The following is a 22,495-nucleotide window of genomic DNA, read 5'->3' as shown; positions in this document are numbered from 1 at the left end:
GGTTAATTTTATGTGCTCAGTTATTGGAACACACAAAATTTATCGTGTTTACACATCCGAGTATGTAATAATATTACACTATGTAGCACCGCTTAGTAATTATCCATTTACAGATCTAATTACCGATATAATTAACATTTAACGATGTCTCGCGGTGTTCGACGATATTTATTCGTCGCCATCGGTAGAACCGTTTCTTTTTTCTCCTTTCTTTCTTTCTTTCTTTCTTTCTTTCCTGTTTTTTAGTTTATCATCCCGCCAACGAATGTGCGAAGAATTTAATTATACACCGAGGTTTTGTTTGAACAACTTTTTCCCCAGACAACAACCAGTTGAAATAGGAGTAAGACGGTCAACGCATCCGACGAGAGTGGGTAATCAATAAAATCATGTAAGATAATAGCCTTGTGTAAATATTTTTTCGGACAAAAGAAACGCTCGTCATTTTCCTACGGATTCTTCCGCTACCCCACACTTCTATTTTTACGTAAGTTTCGAGGATAAGGCAAACATTTCACCGGTATCGGTGACATAAGTATCGCTACGTCAAACGCCACTTTGTTCTTATAATAATGTGTATCCGATTTCCTTAATTGCCCACTTACCGAGGGCTTCGCAACTTGTGTATCTGCCAGGCATAGACCTATCCTTATGTGCTCGTGTATTATACTTCAACCTGCGACGGTTAAAGTTTCAAGTAGAGTACCAACAATAAGCTCAACTCGCTTTACACCCCACCTGTAGACGTTTGAAAAATAAATGTACGAACGCGGGCGATATACAATACGTCGCTTGCGAAGGAACTCGGAAAAAATCCGAGATAAATTTTTGCATCGCCTATTGACTTTTTGAAAATGAAATAATATCGTTTTTCTCTTTCGAATGTGCTTTAGCCTGGGTCCTGGGATGGTGGATGTGCAAAACCGTTCCCTACATCCAAGGCGTATCGGTAGCAGCTTCGGTCTACAGTCTCGTCGCTGTTTCGCTAGACAGGTGAGTTTGATTACGATAAAATTAATTAAACGAAAAAGGAAAAATGATCGATCGACATCTGGGTGGATTATCGCTCGTCGAACGAGGAACGCGGCGAACGTGTTTGTATTTTTTGCGCATCGTGTGCACGAGGTTGAATATCAGCCGCGCGATGCGTGCCCTGCATAAAGAGGGTCACGAGAATGGTGAAATTTCAGTTTTTTGCTGCAATTACAATAAGCGCGTCGTTATATATTTGCGTTATATTGTCGCCGCGTTGGTTTTGCTTGTTATGCAAACGCCAACCGATTACGGGGGAACGAACGAAGGTCTAGACATCTCGTGAGGATAATAGCCGCGATAACCGCACGCCTTGATACACGTGAAAATATATTTCAAAGGACATCGGCTGCCACATGTGGTACAAAAAATAAGGAGAACGAAGGTGAAAAAAATTTCTGTACATCGATCGTGAAAATTCTAACGATTTCACCCCGAGTTTCACCTCAATCGTTCTTCGCCGATTTTCGAACGGATAGAATAAATCTGTATACATTTTATCTGAATTTTTTTTTTTCTCTCTCGCTTTTTCGAAACGCTTGTTCAATTATTCAAGTGTGCAGCGCTGCGTTTTATACGTGATATGTGCTCAGTCACATTTATAAATAATATTTGTGAATAACGTACATGCTTATCTACTCAACTCCTACCTTCTATAGTCTATGCAGTCGTGTTTCAAGCTCAGGCTTTATACAAACAAGATTCCAAGCGTTACTCGGTTTGCCGGAGATATCTAGCCGCTCTATTTCATAATCCTTGCGTACGGCTCGAGCGTAACGTACTCCATACGTATCCCGCTTCCACCGCGAATACGATCTTCTGTCTTTCGCAGATTCGCGATAAATGTTTACCGCGATAATTGGACGGAACTTGGTTTCGTCAGTCGGTTGAAATCGATACAATCAATCCACCGCGGAGGGAGAAAAGAGATGAGAGAAAAAAAAAAAAAAAATTGAAGATACGAATCCGATCCATCACCGTCTGAAAAAAAGTATATTTGACCAGCGCGAACGGTGCTGTCCTTCGGAGGCGATGGCCGTCAAAAGCAGATTCAGCAAATATTGGACCTCAAAGTTTTCCGAAAAAAAAAAGCGAAACCAAAATGATAAAGACAGTATTCAATTGAAACAAGAAATGGCGACGACGGACGGCGATCGTTTCCTTCGGAAGTTGTTGAAAACCAATTGAGAGAAATAAAGACCATATGACACGTCCATGCATCGCCATAAATTAATCATATTCTCGTATTTTCCCGTCGTATTTAATAAAGCGTGTAACGATCTCAAGTACATTTTAACTTGCCGGCTGTTTTTTTTTTTTTACTCATAATCAGCGAACGTAGCTAATAATTATCTCCTCAGCGCGACCGTCACGTTATTCCGCTGGTAAATTATGCTCCAGGTTTTGCGCGAGGCAGAAAATGACGCGCCTGTTAAGGAACCAAGAACAATACGCATGTAAAAGCGCTGCTTCAAATTCTGCGGTACGAATATTCAGGCTAATCGTTCGACTGCTTCGACTGTGAAATCTGAAGTAAGGATAAAATCCATAAAACGAAAGAAAAATTGAACGAAACTTGGTAACGAAACAAAATTTGCCAAAGTAAAACCATCTCGGAGTGTGGCTAACGTGTCCTCCTGAATAAATGGGTCTTCCGGATGGTAAAAATGAAATAAAAAAGGACGTTTACTTCCGCGAGATCTCGCGGTCCGTATCACGTGTGACTTTTATTTGTTCAATACGTGCGAATTATCCGCGATAATATAATGCCCGGGAAATCAAATCCGCCGACACGTGCGAATGTAAAAAATGGTCCGTTAAAATAATAAAAGCCAAAATTTCCGAGGTTATATTATAGTCGTTACAGCTACCCGTGACGTCGCGGACCGTATACGGATATCGCAGAGGTACGGATATTTTCACACACCCTCGCTTTAGGCGTTAGAAATTTATGAAAAATAAGGAAAATGAAAATAGAGAAAAATCATCTCTTCGTAAAGTGGAGGTGGTGTCTGCTTCGACTGTTTGAAGATTGAGTTATAGGATTAGCTCTCGACCGGTGTTCGAGTAAAGTTGTACGACTCTTCGATTTCTCACGATTGTACCGAGCCCCCCGTGACGCCGGGCGATGTGAAATGGAATACTTCTGTTCACCGGCTTATATATCAGCTACAGCTTATTCGAACAAGATCCTATCTACAGAAAGTGCTAACTGTTGGCTACGTATTTAGCTGACCCAATCTTTGAACTTTTGCGTTGTTCTAACGATTACGTATATACATGCATCCACGCAACGGTTGCATAATTTCAGCGATCTGGATGAATTCTTTCGCACAGATTTTTAGCGAGAAGCTGCGGTAAAAAAATCCCGAATGAAACTTCCGTCGAATGCAGAATCGTTTAAATTTTTCCAACTTCTTCATCATCTGCTATCATTTTTTCCAGGTAAAATATCGTGATCAGTGCGAAAAGGTATGGAATAGGGTTGAAATTTACAGAATTTTAAGAAATTAGAATGCTACATAAAGAGCACCATAAACGTGACATCCGACTCTCCGCATAGGAATTTTTTAAAGACTTTACCTGAGATGCGGCGGTTTTTATTTTCCGAAGAAAGAAAATGAACATTTTATACGGAGTGTTCGAGCCAAAGTGGGAAGGGTCGCTTGCGCCTTATAGCTCTCCATCGTTTTTCATGTCAAATGGAATTGTTGACGGTATATTCTACCCTCCGCTGATTATTTTATTTCAAAAGATTCTTGTCTCCGGAATCTTTCCGTATCCCGCTTTCTTTCTTTCTTTTTTTTTTATTCCTTCTTATTTCAGTTTCTTTTCCGCGGCTCAAAATCGTCCGTGAAAAATCGTTACAGCTCGCGCTCGTTTAGCCTGCGGAGTAAAAAATAAGCAGAAAAAAAGTGAAACAAACGATCGTCGGAAGTCTTTGAAAGATGACGGTTTTTTTTGATATTCCTTCAAATCGAGATGTTGGATATGCAATTCTTCGGGATAATATAATCGCGTACGGTATTACCAGCTATCGAAAAGGGGCGGGCAAAATGGTCGGCTGACTCCCCACTACAGTAAAACCGGCTGACTCAATTATTCGCATTTATTCCGTCATGCACTCTATTGGCCCACGTGACCAAATTTATGTATGCAATTCTCTTGATTTTTATTATTTCACATTAGTATAAAACCGGGGTGATACGATCCGTTAGCACAAGCTGACTTACCTCCAAGTAACAAAGCACCTTCTCAATCACCATGTTCAAGCTGGTAAGTCGAAATAACGATAAAAATTGATCCTCGCACCGTCAGATTTAACAACGAAAAAACCAATCTTCCGCATCTGAATATTTCTTAGAAATTTTCAAACCAAAAATCGCTCGAAGGCGTTCTCGGTGGAAACTCGGCTTCCAACTTTTCGCATATATATAAATTTGTCTTCGGTTGCATATAATAATACTCATTTCTGCATTATCTCGTATGTACGGGTCGTTTAATGCATAGCAAGTTGTGCCGTACCATTCACTCCGTCGCGGTTCGGGTCGCAAAAATCGCCACGAAACCCACTGGAGCATGCACATTGTTGTGCAACGCCTTCGTCGGATTTAAAAGAGGAAAAAAAAATATTGTTCACCAGAACCTGAATTTTGAATGCCGTCGAGCCGACAATTATGAAATTTTTCGACATCTGGTTCGACTCGGTCCAGCGATATCCAGAAACACCGTACCGCGACAGAAACGTATAACAAACCGGAGAGAGATACGCGCGGTTGTTTGCAAAGTCGTAGCTCCGGTCGCAAGTGGAACGCGAGAGACAAGAATACGGTGATATCGTTTCACGCTGCAAAAATCTCCTCAAATTTTAACCCCCCAGATCGTCCTCGCCGCCGTCCTGGCCGTCGTCGCCGCTGCCCCAGGTGGCCTTACCGGAGTCCCCATCAGCTACGGACATGGACCCATCGTCGCTCCCCACGTGATCGCCGCACCCGCGGTGATCAAAACTGCCCACTACGTCCACCAGCCAATCGCCCCAATTGTCCATTCCCCCCCAATTGTGACCAAAACTGTTCTGGCCGGTCACGGATTAGGAGTCGTCGGACACGGATGGGGTCTTCATTAAAAAGTTGAAAAGTCGCTGACGATGTCGTCGAGAAAGCCAGCCCCCAACTCCATATCGTACCAGCCCCACCAACCGCCGAATTTTTTTCTTCTACAATCATCGCAGTAGCGACGTATTTTTAAAGAAGAAAAAAATTAAACCAAAAAAAAACAAAAAAAAATAATCACCATTCGAGAAAAGCGAAAAAAATTTCTTTTACTTCGATGTCATATACCGCAGTGTAATAGATTTGCCCGGAGCTTGGGTTCGGTAAATTATTGGTACGGAGAATTTGGCGTTTTCTCATGTTAGTGAAAATGACAAATTCCCATATCACGATTCACCTGTTCCTACACTTCGGGAGATTTTATATACTTCATTCTGGTAAATTTTCCATTCAATCACCACGATCATCCCCCAGGCGTTACTTTACGAAATTTTAATAAAATTCCTTTCTTAAACCCAACTTTTTATTCTTTGTCATCCATTAATGGAATTTCACTCGTAGATCCTTTTCTAGTTTTACGGGAGGTATGAAGTAATCCGGATACGCATCAATGGCCTATCGATAGCGTTTTTTACTCTGCACAACTTTTTTTTCGCATGATTAGAATCATGCGAAATATAGGGTGATATATATCTTCTCAAAGTTGATCATCAAATATCGTGGAAGGAAAGGAGAAAAAAAATTATTATAAGTCGTAGGTCAAAGTAGTCGTACACAGTTACTTTTTCACCAGGCACTTACATGTAGTATGGAGTATATATATATTTTTATTTCATGAATTTGCAGATTCGCCCGCTAGCACTGTACTTATCTTTTGGATATACGGTGTCCGAATATGAATATCTAGATGTTTAATAAATGTATTTCCACGGTGGTGGTGAACACGCAACGTTAGGCTTGCGTATTTATGGTAATCCGAAGCAATTGTCTCGTCACGTGTGTTATAGATGCGGCTGCATAGGGTAATTTAGGTGGAAGCAGGCTGTAATGGGATCACATAAATCACACACAGCGGTCCGCCCACCGTGTACATCTACTATAAACTACAACGTATATAACCGCGCAGCTATCGCTTATCTTATATACCCGATGGATACGAGGCCCCCGATCCCTCGATATTATTAATTTACATAAACTGCGCGGGAATCGGATCGCAAATGCGATAATAGTTCCTCTTAAAAATTTCGACAGCCTCGCCGCGTGGATTATATTTAATTTCGTTGCACCGCCTCTGAGCCATCGAGAGTCCGAAATACGTTCGCTTTCGGTATTTCGGAATTGAAGATGCCGCGAAACTCTTTGGTGAATTCGTTGCTCGAAATCCAGGAAAAGGTTTTACAGGATCGAGGTTGGAAAAGAAAGGAGAAGTATCCCTTTGGTCCGGTTCGCTGTTGATCACTTCGGATAAAATCAGCTGTACAGTCAAATAACATCACGCCAATACGGTGGCGGCCGGTCTATACGAGGAAGACAAGCCAGCACTTAATTAAATTCTCTTATCGTTAAATTAATCGTTTGAAATTTAATTATAATGCGAGCTCCCCCCCCCCCCCCCCCCCCCCCCCGATTCGGAGTGCAAGGGACGCTGCAGCACTCGTGCTTTGTCAAAAATGACTAATGAAAGATGCGGATAAAAATGAACGTGTACTTGGTAATTAAACTTTGGAAATTTGAAAAAAATCCTTTTTTTCTTTATTTCTGGCCGGGAACACTGCGGCAAAAAATACGAGTTTCGAAAGCGGTCTCATAATTCTCTATCCACCCAGGATTATATCCTATACGGTATCCCGGAGTCGTAAAGTGGCTTTCAGCATTTTTATGCTTTTACACGAGTCAGGACTATTGATAATTAGGATACTCGATCTATGCGGCGACGCATATCGACACGGAGTATTTATTTAACGGGCAATAAATTATCTGTTACAGGTTTCTCGCTATCTGGTGGCCGCTGAAGTGTCAGATAACAAAACGAAGGGCTAGAATGATGATAGTCGTGATATGGTTCATCGGTTTAACGACGACGCTCCCATGGCTGATATTCTTCGACTTGGTTGTGATATTCGATTTCGCACCCGACGTCCAATTGTGCCTAGAGGTCTGGCCGGAGCCCTTGGACGGTTCATTATTTTTCCTCGTTGGGAACATGATGCTCTGTTACGTCCTCCCCATGATTCTGATTTCCATGTGTTACGTATTGATATGGATCAAGGTATGGAAAAGGCACATTCCCAACGACACTAAGGACGCCCAGATGGAGAGAATACAGCAAAAGTCGAAAGTCAAAGTCGTCAAGATGCTCGTAGTGGTGGTGATACTGTTCGTTCTATCCTGGTTGCCGCTCTACATGATATTCGCCCGCATCAAATTGGGCGGTCAAATCGACGAATGGGAGGAGGAAATAATCCAAACGGCGACCCCCATAGCTCAGTGGTTGGGTTCGAGCAATTCCTGCATAAATCCGATCCTCTACGCGTTTTTCAACAAAAAGTACCGCCGCGGTTTCATGGCGATATTGAAGAGCGGACGTTGCTGCGGTAAATTGCGTTACTACGAAACCGTAGCCATGATATCCTCGTCGACGAGCGTTAGGAAGTCCTCTTATTACGTAACGAACAATAATTCATCGACCAGAAGAGCGGCGGCGGCCGCCGCCGCCCACGCCCCGCCCGTTCACCAGGACAGCAATGTCTCCTACATCTTCAACCACACCGGGGTTTAAGGATCTTATATTATGAAAATCCAGGATTTTTAAGGCGTCGTTACTTATCCGCAGTAACCGGACTTTGCATACGTGCGCGTCGGAGTTGAATTCGCCCCCGCGTCGGAATGTGCGCAGGCCAGGGGAACCGCTGGATCCGAAGATTATGCGACGATCGTATTTCGAGGGAGCTGAACAAAAAAAAAAAAAGAGCGAGAAAAGATAATGGAAATAAAAACATCAGCGATAACTCTGAAAATACGAATACGATCGTTAACGGTTTGTTCTCGGTCCAGAAATCGTTGAAGAGTCGAGATTTGCCACGGAAAAAAGTTCCTTTCGTTATTTCACCACTAAATATTAATAGGAGTATTGTATAAAAAAAAAAAAAAAAAAAAACAAAAAACAAAAAGAAATAAAATAAAATAAGAGAAATATTTTACATCGGCCGGAGACAACATCGTGGAACCGACCATCGGTATAAAATGCAATAATTAATAAGGCGGTGGGTCTTGTTTCGTTCTTTGATTTTTTTTTTTTGGTTTGTTTTCAACGTCATTACGATCTTAACGAGAACCGGAGAAGAAGTGAATAAAACGCTATAATTACCGTTCGAGATGTAAATATGTATTACCACTACACTAATTTCAATTAGAAGTATGCATTAAACTATAATACATGAATTGATTTGTACGAATGTGCTCACATTGAAATGCTACACATTCACGTGGGACCTTATCGCGTATCGTACACAAGTATATGCAGTTAGATATTATCATATGTATAACGACACGCCCACGCGTATAATATTTGTGCGTTAGAAAAATATATATTACATATTCCGTTTTACCGGTATATGAATTGATCTTGAAATTGAAATGTGTTGGGCGCCATTCGACGGAATTACGTCGAAAAAATGTAAGAACTCCGGAATCTCAGGGCGTTGTCGGTCGAATAAAAAGAGAACGCGATCGACTCTTATTTCACGAAGGCAAATGATTTGCGGCAAATGACACGTGCTTTCCAATGACGAAAACGAAATTTCCTTCATTCGATATTCAAGGAATAATTTTTCGCTAACAATATTTCAAAGGATCTTTTCTATCGGGAACCCACACGGATCGGAGGATCGCTCTTACGAATTGAGACGGTGGTGTAGACAACGGACGATCAAATCCCTTTTGTAATCTTATAACATTGATGATTTCAATGCTCGCATTGCTTCAATCCACGTGTCAACGAGAGCTGTATCAATCTCCACGAAAAATCATTCCCATTCGTCAAATTTTCGGACAATTCTTTTTTACGTGGGAAGACCAATGAGCACGTTAGCTTTCTCAATCAATCAGTCGAGAGTTATCGACGTTCAGATTGCGAGCGATTCATTAAATAAATGCAAGTGATACGTTACGTACTAGTTCGAACATGTGTGCGTGTGTGTTCAACGTTAACTAAATATTTGATTAATGACAAAATTATAGTGATATTACATCGGGCCATGTCGCAACATATAGACGGAAGAATTAATCGTGGATATTTGTTTGGCCGATATATAATAATAGCGTAATTATGTATGATTGTGTATACGTACGTACGTACGTATGAACATGCGAAAGCACGGCGTGCAGCTGTAACATTACACATACCTGTATACATTTCGTCGTTAAGTTGATATACTATGCATATGATAATATATTCTTGGTAAATTATATATATATAAATATATATAATAGGTACATTATATTCCATAAACCGCAAAATATATATTAAAAACCCACAAGCATATAATATTGTTATTACAATACTATTGATAATATTTAACGCGTCATATCCGATACATATAAATGTAACGTATGATTGGCTAGACCGTTTTACGTAATTGCATTCTACCGTAATTAATCCGCAACGCGCACATTTCGTACAAAACATTTTTCCATTAGAATAGTATAATTAACAACTGTGTGCCGTTCGATTTTGAAGATGAAAAAAAAAAAATGAAATGAAATGAAATAAAAAAATCAATGGAAAACAAGAGAAATTTACACCGTACGGTGAATCGTTCGTGATATGATGGAAATCTGAAGAATGAATTTTGAAAACGAAAATAACTACGTGCTGATCAGATATATTATAGATTTAAATTAGGTAGCCAAACGGTGTGATGATTTTCATTGTCATATCGTTATCGACATTGAAATTTTCTTTGGTTTATATTTAATGTTCGTGTCATCGCCGCTTTTGCCATACGTTAGAGTATTGCCAGTGAAGTTTATTGTTCGTTAATTGATTGGGGGTTACCTATTATCACTTCTGCGATTATGATAATTTTCTTATTTTCTTTCAGTTTTTCTTACGTAGTCACGTAGGATGTAAATTTATAATAATTAAACGCCTGTAGTGTATTACACAATTATTACCATAATGATGAATTTGGAAGTATCTGAAGAAGATGAAAAGTGCGATTTGTCAACTTCGAGAGAAATTGTTAGGATCGCTGTTGAAGATCAGCATTTGAAAAAATCCTCGTATACGTATAGCGTATTACAATCGCTTCCTTTTATCCCTTGAACTACGCAATTTATTATCGGCAAGATAGATATTTTTCAAATACAGCCATACGCGTATACATGAATACTCAACTAACCGTAATAAAAAAATCAGTGCGGCTATGACATTACAGTGCATCTACATCCATACTAAATACATACGTAGATATACATTTGTAATCGATGATTCTCATCATTTTTTTTTTATTTCTGTCAACTACGATACGTTACACAGTCATATAACACGCATATACACCAGACAGTCCGATATAAAAATAATTCCTCTCCCAAAACTAAAAAAAAAAATCACATTTTGACAATGAAGTCAAATGAGCAAATAAAGAAACGCAAGAATCTCGCAGCAAAAGAAATGCGGTGCGCGGTCGTTGTTGTAAATCAGAATGAATCTGAGACGTGGATACCAGCGAAAGGGGTTGTGTAGGCGGCCGGCCCGTTCGGGGTTGAAGGAGAAGACCAAGCCGCGAAGTAATTCGATATCATCAGCGACTCTGTAGAGACCTGTGCGTTCGCGTAGAGCGGAATCGGCTGTTAGCTGCGCGGGGCAGCGAGTTCGGCGAGCGCGTTGTTCGTCGAGCAAGTAATTGCATTCCTAATTGCGACCCTCACGGAGTGTCATTTGCACGCTACCGGCCTATACCTCCGCCACTTATACACGCGGTGGTGTAGCTATGAGGCCCGCCCCTCCTCCTCTCGCCCTCTACAGCCGCGGAATAGAATAGCTGAAAGTGGCGTCAGTTTGTTCACGACAGCACTACACAAATCCCGGATCTTTTTAATTACGGGACGGTGCTCCCGCTCCATAGGTATACACGTATATATTGAAAAATACCGCGGGCTTCGGAGACTTCATTTTCGAGGTCATGGACACCACTTCGTTGTCATCGACAATACTTTCGACTTTGGGTAGAAAAAGTTCCCCACCGAGACGTTCGGGACATCTTTCTGCCGTTACCTACTGAGAATATAACTCGACGAAAAATATAGTTTTCTTTTTCTCAGACATTCTTTTCTTTCGCGTCAAACGTTTTTGACGTTTCCAAATTATCTGCGTATTGTATTCGAGTAAAACTTCGCAAATCACTGGTACAATGCACGATCCATATAGATAATGTAATCATGTATCGAGACCGCGTTAGATGAAACACCGACGATAAATAAATAAATTCAAAACCAAAAAGAAAAAAAAGGTACAAAAAAAAATGCACTTAATTTGCTATTTGTTAAAATCCCTTGTACGCGTGTTCGAATTCATCGCAGCTTTGGCAAGAGTTTGGAAACCAATAGCGAGCTTGAGATGTGTACGTATTTTTGAGAGAAGAAAAATACAAATAAATTAAAATAAAATAGATGAGTAGATGAAGAAAAAAATAATAGAAATGATAATTCGATTTTTCGAACGAATTTCGTATCTGTAGGAAGAGTGAATTTCTAATCGTTTGTATGGAATTTGAAAATTTCTGTAGCACCCAAACTGTCACGCGTGCGGATCCCACTGCCACGATGATCGTCTCTAATTTTGAATCAGGTATAATTGGGACTACACGATAAAATAAAGAAATAGAAAATGCCTTTCTCCGTTTTTGTTTAACTTACATGAATTTTAGGAGGTGGATAAAAAAAAGAACAACCTTTTTTCTTTTAACCACGACGAAATCGAACATCCACCGCGTGTAGCGTGAACATCGTTTAATGGATATAAAATGGAAACTTTACTTAATAATTGTATGAAAATAACCAAAGTAAGTCATGTGCGTGATAAAAAAAAAGCTACCTACCCAATTTATCAAGTTATCCTTTATTTATTTATCTTTAATTATTTTCTTGTTCTTTTCTTCGTCATATTTTCCAAACGATGAAAATTCGTTTCATTGAAAGTTGACTATAAATATAATTATGAGTATCGTCTCTGAAATCATATTTGCAATTTACGTATGCCATACATATATATTTATATGTAAGTATTACATGTATGTGTATTATATGTATATTGATCCTGGCATACCATTTTTCCTGCATTGCGGAAAATACCGGCACAGTAAGTAAAAAAAGATAACGTGAAGAAACAGAAATTTATAACGTTGAAATAAACTAAAATTCAATAAAACGGAAGAAAGAGAAGAAAAAAAAATATAGAGAAGATCTTTTTCTGCCATCGTCGTCCAGGTATTTGCCGCGAACTGCCGATACGACGTATGTGTATTCCTGTAATAATTCTTATACATATCTACAATAATCTATTTACATTAAAATATTTTAACGTATTGAAATATTTCGTAAATTATAAGTGCCTGCGAGTGATTATTAATTAAAATGATTAGTATACGAGAAAATACATTTGCGACTAAATGATTATCGTCATTATTATTATTAATTATTGTTCTCAATGAATGTCCTTGTTGTTATTGAAAAAAGAACAGTTATCATTAACATTGAAATTATAATTATCACAAAACTTGTGTACGTCAAGTTTTTTTTTTTTTATAAATAACAAAAATTGCAAGCGAATAACAATTTATACATCATTTATAACTCATATGATATTTTCTATATAACAATTCGCAGAGATTATGTAATAACTATTAGTTCACGGTTTTACGCATAATACCATAAATACGAGTACATACTCGATAATATGTCATCTACATTATACGCATGAGATGCCACCGTTTCAATACTAATTGATTTCTACATTTTCATTTTTTGTCTGTTCTTATGGTTAAATTTCAATATTTCTGTAACACACAGTTGCATGTAACACGTAATATATGTTTAATAATACAGAACGGATTGAATATTTATTATACGACATAGAGAATATACCTATATTTTTTTTACAGTTGTAATCGGTGTACTGGACAAACAAAATAATTAATACAAAACCAGAAAAAAAGGAGAAAAATGAAAAAAAAAAAAAAATCGAACAAAGACAATGTAAAATTAAATAAAAAAGTAATCACTATATTTTTAAAAATAGTCTGTACAGTATAATCGTTGTACTTTTGATGACGGCTTACCTACAATATTTATAAAGAAAAAATGTGTAGAAAATGGTTATTAAACAATCCCAATAGAAATTTTCAACCATATATCTCGCCTTGGAATAATTATTTTATGAAAATTGTAACGGCAGCGATCGTTTCAATGGAATCAATTTTGCTTTTCCTCGTTTCCTTTTTCAGATCTATTGTTTCGAATTGCGTTGGATTATTTTTACGAAGAGTACAGGTAGTCATAATTATTATTTACCTATAAATTACCTGTAAAACCAACTGCGGTTGGAGCAATAAATTAATCGACGCTTAAGTGCATACGTACACGCAGTATATTTGTATTGGAAATACGTATATACACATAACTATATAACGTGTAATGTATTACATTAACGCAATATATTACTATGATATTACAGATAATATCGCTTGAGCATATCGTTTGTAAATGTAAAATTATTATAACGAACTACGTAGCCTATAAATATGTTACGTGATGAATTTTAATGAAGTTTTTGCTTACCCACAAACTACTCATGGGTGCATACCCACAATTTTACGTTCAACGCTTCAATAATTGACTAAATAATTATCCGTATTTGCAAATAATAATTAAAAAGTGAATGTCAAAGCATACACATATGTACACTTATAACTGCATCAACGTCTGTTACCCTAGGTACATTTGATCTATCGTTGTGGAATTTATCTATAAATCCATGGAACGGTGTTTTACTATCGAGATCACCGCATGTAGCTTCAATGATTAAAAATTATAGTTACAAATTGTGCAATATTTTCATAATGGGAAGAGAAAAAATGAGAAAAAAAAAAAAAGGAAAATAACAATAACAATTACATGAAACAACAATAAAAATTACTTAATAATAATTGCATTAACAATAATAGTAATAACAATAATAACAATAATTATAGGTGACACCTTAAGCAATTTGTCAAATTTCCTCCACGGATTAAAAGAAACATATATATAAATACCTAACTATATAAATTAATATTAAAATTCTAGTAAATTAAAACAAATTGTATTTTATTTTTTTTTTGTTTCTTTTGCGTATCTTAAATATATCGAACAAGTTGAAATATACATACCTATCTTATATGCATTATTACAAGAACAATGAGAACTAAGTATATTTATAATTTGTATAATCATTTTGCTACGTGATAATATATACGTATGTATGAAAGGTTTGATGTATAAGTAAATGATTGAATAAGAAATTGAAAATATAATGAGATCGTTCAGAATCGATCTGGAACAATGATTTCTTTTTGTACGTGAAAGTGAGAAGACCTTTTTCAAAGAAATAAAATATGTAACACGTATACAGCATATGTATACGTTATTGTGAAACGCATGCAAAAGAAATATTTATTCACTTGTCTAACAAAAATAAGGATAATAATAATAATTATCATAATAATAACCCGAATCACCTGCGAAGAATCAGATAATTTCAACGTATATCGAATATACGTTGAACTACTCAAGTGCTTGTTGAAATGTTTATTGAATACATATAAGTAGATTTACCAACGTGCGTGAAATATACAATACGATATAAATATATTGGAAGAATCTTCCGATAACACGCCGGATGACGACGATGATAATAAATACGTGAATTTCATGCTGATTGTTATTATTATAATTATAGTTATCATTATTCTCACTATTATTATTGCTATCATTGTTATTGTATTTTAATTTGAATATATGTAAATAATATACGTGTTAAATGGATAGATTTTATCCTAATAACAAATGAAATAATAGAAACATATTAGGTAAGGATAATAAGCCATTTGCCAACTGGAACAATATATAATCGTATGTTATATAAATATATTATATATACGTATGAATACATATACATATGTTAGATAATTATATATGTATATCAAGAATATAATAATGATACCAATAATAATGATAATAATAATTAGACCCATTAATATACACATATTATAAATTATACACGTATTTGATTTAGTTATCGTTGCGCATAATCAATAGGAAAATATCTAAATTCATCGTACGTGTAAACTATCATTGAATGGTTTTACTTGAATTGATATGAACATATATAAATATGATGATATTACATACTACGTATAGGGGTAATTGATATGGAAAACCAATTTAGTATACATTACGATTTGATCTAGTATCACAGATCCGCTTTATTATAACTATAAACTGTATATTATACCAAATTGAATAGAATTTGGGAATTTATTATCCATTGTAAAGTGATTTTAACGTATTTGATAGTTATCATTTATTTTATCGTTGTTATAAAACAATTATAATGAAATTATAATAAAAATTTTTATCGAGCGAAACTGTGATGCTAAATCACGAAAATACAAAACGAATATACCACATAAAATAAATGTATTTTCTCAATTAAATATAATAAACCATCCTAATTAAATCACGTCCAGCGTTTTTCTGGCTTTTTCATTTGGTTTTCTTCCTCCGCGTCCGGGTAGCCGATGCACGACATTCCATTATCGGAATTATCGATTCGCTGAAACGACGAGCTCGTCGCCATCTTCGTTACCGATGATTTTTTTTTTCTATTCAATTTCATTCGTCGGGAAATAGAGTCAACTTCTCAGTTCGAGAACGATTTTTAACGATAACTCCCAAAAGTCATCCTGAAAATTGAAGTGTTACGTTAATTACAACGGAGATATGATATCGTGACAAGTGCTTTTTTGGAAATCGAATGAAAAAAAATCTCCTCACAGCAGCGGAGAATTAATTTCATTTTTTTTTTTCGGTTGTTTCGAAACAGTTGTCGTTATCGAATGTTACAACAAAACGGCACCGCCTTCATAAGCAAACAACGGAAAGTGAGAGTTGAAAGTTTTAGATGAGCATGAAAACTTCCTGAACATTACGTAATAAAAGTACATGCCTACTTCGGAGTACCCATTTGCCCAAAAAGTTTTACCCCGAGATGATCAAATCTATCTTCCAAGTTTTTAGTAAACTCCCTCGTTCGAGATTATGAGATCAGACCGACGTATATATACATGTACGCTACATAATATATTCGCGCGAAGAAATTTATGTAATGTTCAAGTATAAATCTAAGCGCGTCAAAAGATTTGTGTTTATTATTTGCAAATGGTTTTTATTCGTCGCAGAATCTTCGGATTTCATCCTTCTTTGAGTCGCATTCGAAGTTCGAGTCGCGCGGAAAGTGGAATCAAAATTGCATGGGGGGTGGGACGGGACTTTGTTTGAAAACGAGAAACTTACTAGAAATTTTTCATTGTACTCGATAAAATATAATTCCAATCAGAGCGGTGCACCATTTTCGATGAGCACCAGTTTCAACACAAATCGTCGGTTCATCTTTTAGGAGATAAGCGGCGAGGCGATAAGTTTTCGAATTTTTGACAATCGTTATTAGATGCGGTTTAAACTTTGATTAAAATAAATCTACTCCGATGCAGCGTGTACGACGAGGTTGCGAGAATCACTTAATATCGCCGTGTAACCGCCATTTTGAATGATCGAAGTAAATATCAAATATGCAAATTAGTAAATGATCGATTGTTCAAATGGACGACAAGTATGACTGCAATCCGTGTAGACCATTATGGTAATTGCTCCAATTTCCGGGGAAGATATTCATACAGTATCCCTGTAACATACCCCACCGAAGTGACATAAATCGTCAAGATGGCGTTGGATACGGACACGTACGTCTCGATCAAAGTTACAAGATTTTACATGAAAGTCGTCGGCTTATGGCACGCCAAAAGCCAACGTGAACGATGGATTTTACACGCAGCTCTTTTCTACACAATCGCGGCCATCGTGTTCGCCATTTTCGTCGAAGGGGTCGACTTGTACTTCTCCTGGGGCGATTTCAACGTGAGTGGACATTTTTTTCTCATTTTTTTTTTTTTGGTTTCGCTTCCGATAAAAATAAAATCATCGAACTTCGCAGGCCGTGACGGAAAACATTTGCTGCACGATGCCCCTCATAGTCATCATTTTCAAAGTGACGGTTTTCATCGTCCGACGGGATCTGGTAAACGATCTGATCGTCTTTTCGGAAAAGAATTTTTGGAGGACCGATTACGATGAGTTTGGAGAGCAGATTTTGAAAGAATGCGAAAAAAAGGGAGTCATTATACTGTACACGTTGTCCTTTTCCGTGCAAGCTACCGTTTGCGCTTACGTAACCACCCCTATGATAGGTGAGTAAATTTCGAGTCGGTTTCTCTTCGAATTTTTGAATCTCTGATCGTCCTGCGCAGAAAATATCGGAAGAAACGATTCCGACAGGAACTTGCCGTTCAGACTCTGGACAGATCTGCCGATAAAAGTATCTCCGTACTACGAAATAACTTACATTATTCAGGTGACTCTCTAAGAATATCCGAATCTGTTCTCGCGATCGTTGTTTCGCTTGAAAATTGACCGTCTTCTTTATTGCTACAGTCATTGTCCACCATACATTCCGGGATCTGTTTTTTCTGCTTCGACAATCTGATGGGTATCCTCAACATTCACGTGGTCGGTCAGTTCAAAATTCTTCAGCACAGATTGGAGGGGCTCTGCGAGGAGTATATCAAAAGTCTGTCGAAAGACGATCGGTTCAGTTCGGATTACATCGAATATCCCTCGACGTTCGATAAAGGGAATTCTATCGAAAAATTCGACGACTACTTTGCGTCGAAGTCGAACGGTGCTTTCGAAAACGGTATAAGTGAGAAAAGAAGCAAGCTAGGTGAAAAAGCTTACGAGGAATTGAAGGCATGCGTAAGACAACATCTGATACTGATCGATTACGTTGAAAAATTAGAAGAGGTTTTCAACGCGATACTTTTACTCCAAATGGGAGTATCGAGCCTCTTCATGTGCTTCGGAGGTTACCAAATTTTCGTGGTGAGCACGAACTTCCACTTTTTTTTATCCCCACCGCGAGTTATCCGTTTTTTTTTTTTTTCTCTTTCATTTACCTTCATTCATTTTTCATCGGCAAACTATCAGGCCCAACTGTCGGTGCTTCGTCGGGTGATATTCGTACTGCATTTGATGTCGGCGTTCGCCCAACTGCTCCTCTTCACTTGGACCTGCAACGAAATAATAGTGGAGAGCCTGGAAGTGGCGGAGGCAGCGTTTCGGGCGAAATGGTACATGATGCCAAACGAAGGAGCGGGACGTTCACTTCGCAGCGCTTTGATGCTGATTATGATCAGGGCGAGGAGACCCTGTTACATTAGCGCCGGAAAGTTCAGCCCTATGTCCTTGCAAGCCTTCACGAGCGTGAGTAGTCCGACGCGTGATTATAATTCGGTGATTTTCAAAGCGAACAATCCGCAGTACGTCCCTGAAAAAATAATATCCTTTTTTCGCAGATTTTGAGCACGACTATGTCCTACTTCACGCTTCTTCGTCAGTTCAGCGAAGACAATTGATCGAAAATATGATGGGAAAAAAAAAATAATAATGATTGGTCGCAGTTTTTTCACTTATCCACATCTCTCTTCGAAAAAGTAGTGTAGCGGTGAAATAAATTTGGAAAAATTCCGAGCTTATAGATAATTATTCTTTCATTCGTTTTTCCAGAGCGTGCAGAATCTCGATTCTCATGATCTACGTCATCGGCAACGATAAAGAAGTATTTCACCTGCTCGTACCGACGTCTTGTCGTTACCCCGGTACGGTTAAAGCTCCGCTAATTTTCTAGCTTTTTTTTTAATTATCCTGCAAAATTTTCCGCACCTGCAGCTAGCCTGAGATCTCATGTCGGCTTGTTATCTACGAACGGAACGCTACGCGTTGCTGTTCCCCTTTTGAAAGTCTATAAAACAGGCAACCGCCTTGCCGTATCGCGAAAATCGATATGCCTCTGCTACATAACGTTGAGTTATTTTTTACAGTCCTCAACGAGCGATATGCTTCGCAAGTTTTTCATTTGCAGCTCCATCCGAAATTCCGATCGGAAGGTATGAGCATGTGAAGAAAGGAAATGGAATAGTTCTAGAATTCTTCTGCGTTTCGATTTTCGAAGGACGTATTTTTCGTTATTCGTCGCAATCCGCAGATCATTACAGACATCCCGATCGTCCGAACAATACGACTTCGTTATAGTCCTTAAAAATGCTCGTCTCAGTTTAAAAACCTTATTACGCGAAAACACCCCTGATTACGTCTGTAGTTCAGCAGGTGTGATATCAAATATTCGATCGATCAAATGGGGCGACGAGATACCGTGGCAATCAGGCCGACCGCTATTACGGTAATCGGTATACTCGATCTATATGTGCGTCGAAAACGACTCGGTGGAGTGTTGCAGAATTCCATAAGGAGAGAAATAGCTGAGATGAGCAACTACGAGGACAGATATTTGTCCGTAAGACTTACGAGATTCTTTTTGAAATTCGTCGGATTTTGGAGCGTTGATAATTGGAAGGAACAGTTAATGCTCGACGCCGCTCTGGTCTACACCGTTGCCGCCCTCATATTTTCCATCGGTGTTTTATTGGTGGACCTTTTTCATTGCTGGGCGGATTTCGACGTGAGTATGACAGCCGATAGTACCTACGTTCTCCTTATTTTTTTTTCGACTCGATGAATAAATGAGTATACCACGATTTTAGGAGAGAGCCTACAACCTTTGCGCTACCATGACACTGACTCTCGTTCTCATCAAGGTATCAGTTTTTATGCTTCAGCGAAGATCCGTGATCGATTTGATCGGATACACGAAGAAAAACTTTTGGCAAGTAAACTACGACAATTTCGGCAAGAAAATTATGAAGGAGTGCGAATCGAAGGCGGTTTTATTCGCGTCCACTTTCACCTTTCTCGTATGGGGTGTCGTGTTCAATTATTTACTGGCTCCCATCGTTGGTGAGTTAACGAAAATTCGGTTAATCTGTACCGTTGTTTAGCGTGCGTGAAATTTTGTCGCCCAACGAATGAGATTATTCCAGAAAACATCAGCCACAACGACACCGAGCATCGAGTCACACCTTTCAAGCTCTGGGTCAATCTGCCTTTGACCGTTTCACCGTATTTCGAAATAGCTTTTGTTATTCAGGTAGGAGAATTTCAGGATGGTCCGAGGAAGGGGTCGTTAGAGGGTTGAAATTTTACGAAGAATGAAAAGAAAGGGGAGTTCTTATTTCAGAGCTTATCGACCATCCATTCCGGAGTTTGTTTTCTCTGCTTCGATAACCTGCTGTGCGTTTTGACGATCTACGTTCGCGGGCAGTTCAAAATTCTCCAACATCGATTGAAAATATTATGCGAACGGTATTCGGAAAGCAGAAATGCTATTTCGGAAAAATCATCGAACGACGTCGCTCAGCAGAGCGAAATATACGAGGAGTTCAAATCCTGCGTGGTCAAGCATTGGACCCTCATCGACTACATCGAAAAATTAGAGAGATTGTTCACCGTGATATTACTCTGTCAGATGGTCGTTTCCAGCTTGCTGCTTTGCCTGGCTGGGTTTCAAGTATTTTTGGTAAGAATTTTCGCGTCCGGTCGAATGCCCCCGATTTTTTCAACCCCTGAAATAAATTACCGCAGGCCAAAAGAACTCTGGTAAGACGTCTAATTTTTGTATCCCACATACTCGGCTGCGCCACCCAACTTCTTCTCTTCACCTGGACGTGCAACGAGATAATAGTTCAAAGTACGAGCGTAGCAGACGCAGCCTATCAGATGAAGTGGTACTTGATACCGCATCATGGGCCAGGAATTTCACTGAGGAACGGCATTCTGATAATGATGGCCAGAGTAAACCGACCCTGCTTTTTGAGCGCAGGCAAATTTTGCCCCATGTCTCTGCAGGCGTTCACCAGCGTAAATATAACACAATAATTTGATTTCTTCCCTGAAAGATTCATAACGCAGATTAATTTTCCTCAGGTGTTGAGCACTGCAGCATCTTATTTCACGCTGCTACGCCAGCTGAGCGAAGATTCGGAAGATTAGGTACAAGGAATAAAGGTCATTCTAATAAATTTCAGTTCAGGTAGTCCGAATTCGGTGCAATAAAAATACCGAAGTTCACTTGAACTCACGATGCGACTGGTACTCTCATTATAATCCCTGAAATTCATTAACGCTATCCCAGAAACGAAAATAAAGAATCCAAACAATTCGTAGGTCATGCGTCTTTACATCTGAGAAAAATAGTTCAACAAAAAGCCCGCCTACGGGTGGTGCATGGAATATTCGATCGATTAATTAGCGAGAATGTCATCGACTCGATCGGAACAAGTGCGTAAACCCCTCGGCTCTTCCAACCGTCAGAAATAGTAAAATTGTGTACGGGTATATTAGACAGACAGCAGCGCTACGATCGAATAAGATTAATTGTAGGTAGAATCGATTAGTGTCTGGTCTGAGTTCAGCGGGTGTAGATCGTAGATCTTCGAGTAGTTGTGGGTGAAAAGTGGTGGCGAGTGGACATAGTGGCTGGGGCATCGCAGTGCTGGGAATTGCGCATGAAATCTTGTAAGTATGAGAAACTTTGAATTTTAATGTAATTTATTGCATTAAATAAATTGAAAATAAATTTGAATATATATACGTTCATTATATTTATTTCATGTCGACTATTATCAATGTGGGTATAAATATTATTCTTTCCATAAAAACATTACAGTTATTTTCTTAATATTTATACGAAAATTACGTAGCAGTATATTTACAATAGTTATAGTTACAACAATTATATTTATCGATAAAATGATATAATACATATTTATATTATCAATGGACTTAAGACTTGAAGTTTTTTTTATATTCCTTTTTTTTTTTTTTTAATTTTCAAATTTATTTTCTTCGGCATATTTTACGTTGAACTGGAAACTCGTTCTATGGGTAGCATGGAATCTTGATAACGATTTTATCCAAACGTATATTGTCTCCGTAAAATTAAAAATTTTGAATCTGCTTTTTTCATTTCGAATGAACATAGGTGACGTATGAATGTTTGATCGTGATTTTTCAAGTGCATCGTACGGTATGAGGAAATGAAAAATGACGAGAAAATAGGAGAACATTTGTAAACTTTCAAAAGC

The 22,495-nt window shown here is 38.2% G+C and overlaps 3 protein-coding genes across 3 annotated transcripts in view; all 3 read left to right on the top strand.

The window, feature by feature from the left end:
* Positions 1–13,495, top strand: part of LOC105687571 (neuropeptide SIFamide receptor) — a 46,037-nt gene extending 32,542 nt beyond the window's left edge. Inside the window, exons 2-3 of the mRNA XM_012403335.4 lie at positions 894–993; positions 7,071–13,495. Coding sequence (XP_012258758.1) covers positions 894–993; positions 7,071–7,863 — 893 coding nt within the window. The 3' untranslated portion in view covers positions 7,864–13,495. The remainder of the gene's footprint in view (positions 1–893; positions 994–7,070) is intronic.
* On the top strand, positions 4,197–5,603 carry LOC105687576. Its single transcript, XM_012403349.3, has 2 exons — positions 4,197–4,308; positions 4,913–5,603. The coding sequence occupies exons 1-2, from the start codon at positions 4,297–4,299 to the stop codon at positions 5,156–5,158; spliced, it is 258 nt and encodes an 85-aa protein (XP_012258772.1). The 5' UTR covers positions 4,197–4,296; the 3' UTR covers positions 5,159–5,603.
* A 2,848-nt stretch (positions 13,496–16,343) lies between the features above and the next one.
* On the top strand, positions 16,344–21,485 carry LOC105687511. Its single transcript, XM_012403212.3, has 12 exons — positions 16,344–17,318; positions 17,395–17,647; positions 17,708–17,811; positions 17,892–18,338; positions 18,444–18,719; positions 18,812–18,868; positions 19,615–19,974; positions 20,057–20,309; positions 20,393–20,499; positions 20,569–20,928; positions 20,994–21,269; positions 21,336–21,485. Exons 1-12 carry the CDS (start codon positions 17,124–17,126, stop codon positions 21,399–21,401), a joined length of 2,754 nt encoding a protein of 917 aa, XP_012258635.3. The 5' UTR covers positions 16,344–17,123; the 3' UTR covers positions 21,402–21,485.
* Positions 21,486–22,495: the final 1,010 nt, after the last annotated feature.

The sequence above is a fragment of the Athalia rosae genome, chromosome 6, assembly GCF_917208135.1.
Source record: "Athalia rosae chromosome 6, iyAthRosa1.1, whole genome shotgun sequence".
Classification (NCBI taxonomy): Eukaryota; Metazoa; Arthropoda; class Insecta; order Hymenoptera; family Athaliidae; genus Athalia; species Athalia rosae.
Note: the sequence above shows the minus strand (reverse complement) of the source record. Positions and strands in the feature narration are given on the sequence as shown.

Coding starts and splice junctions, on each gene's coding strand:
- LOC105687511 (XM_012403212.3), top strand. CDS start 17,124: ATGGCGTTGGATACGGACACGTACGTCTCGATCAAAGTTACAAGATTT. Junction 20,500..20,568: donor AAATAGCTTTTGTTATTCAG/GTAGGAGAATTT, acceptor AAGAATGAAAAG/AAAGGGGAGTTCTTATTTCA. Junction 21,270..21,335: donor CTCTGCAGGCGTTCACCAGC/GTAAATATAACA, acceptor AATTTTCCTCAG/GTGTTGAGCACTGCAGCATC.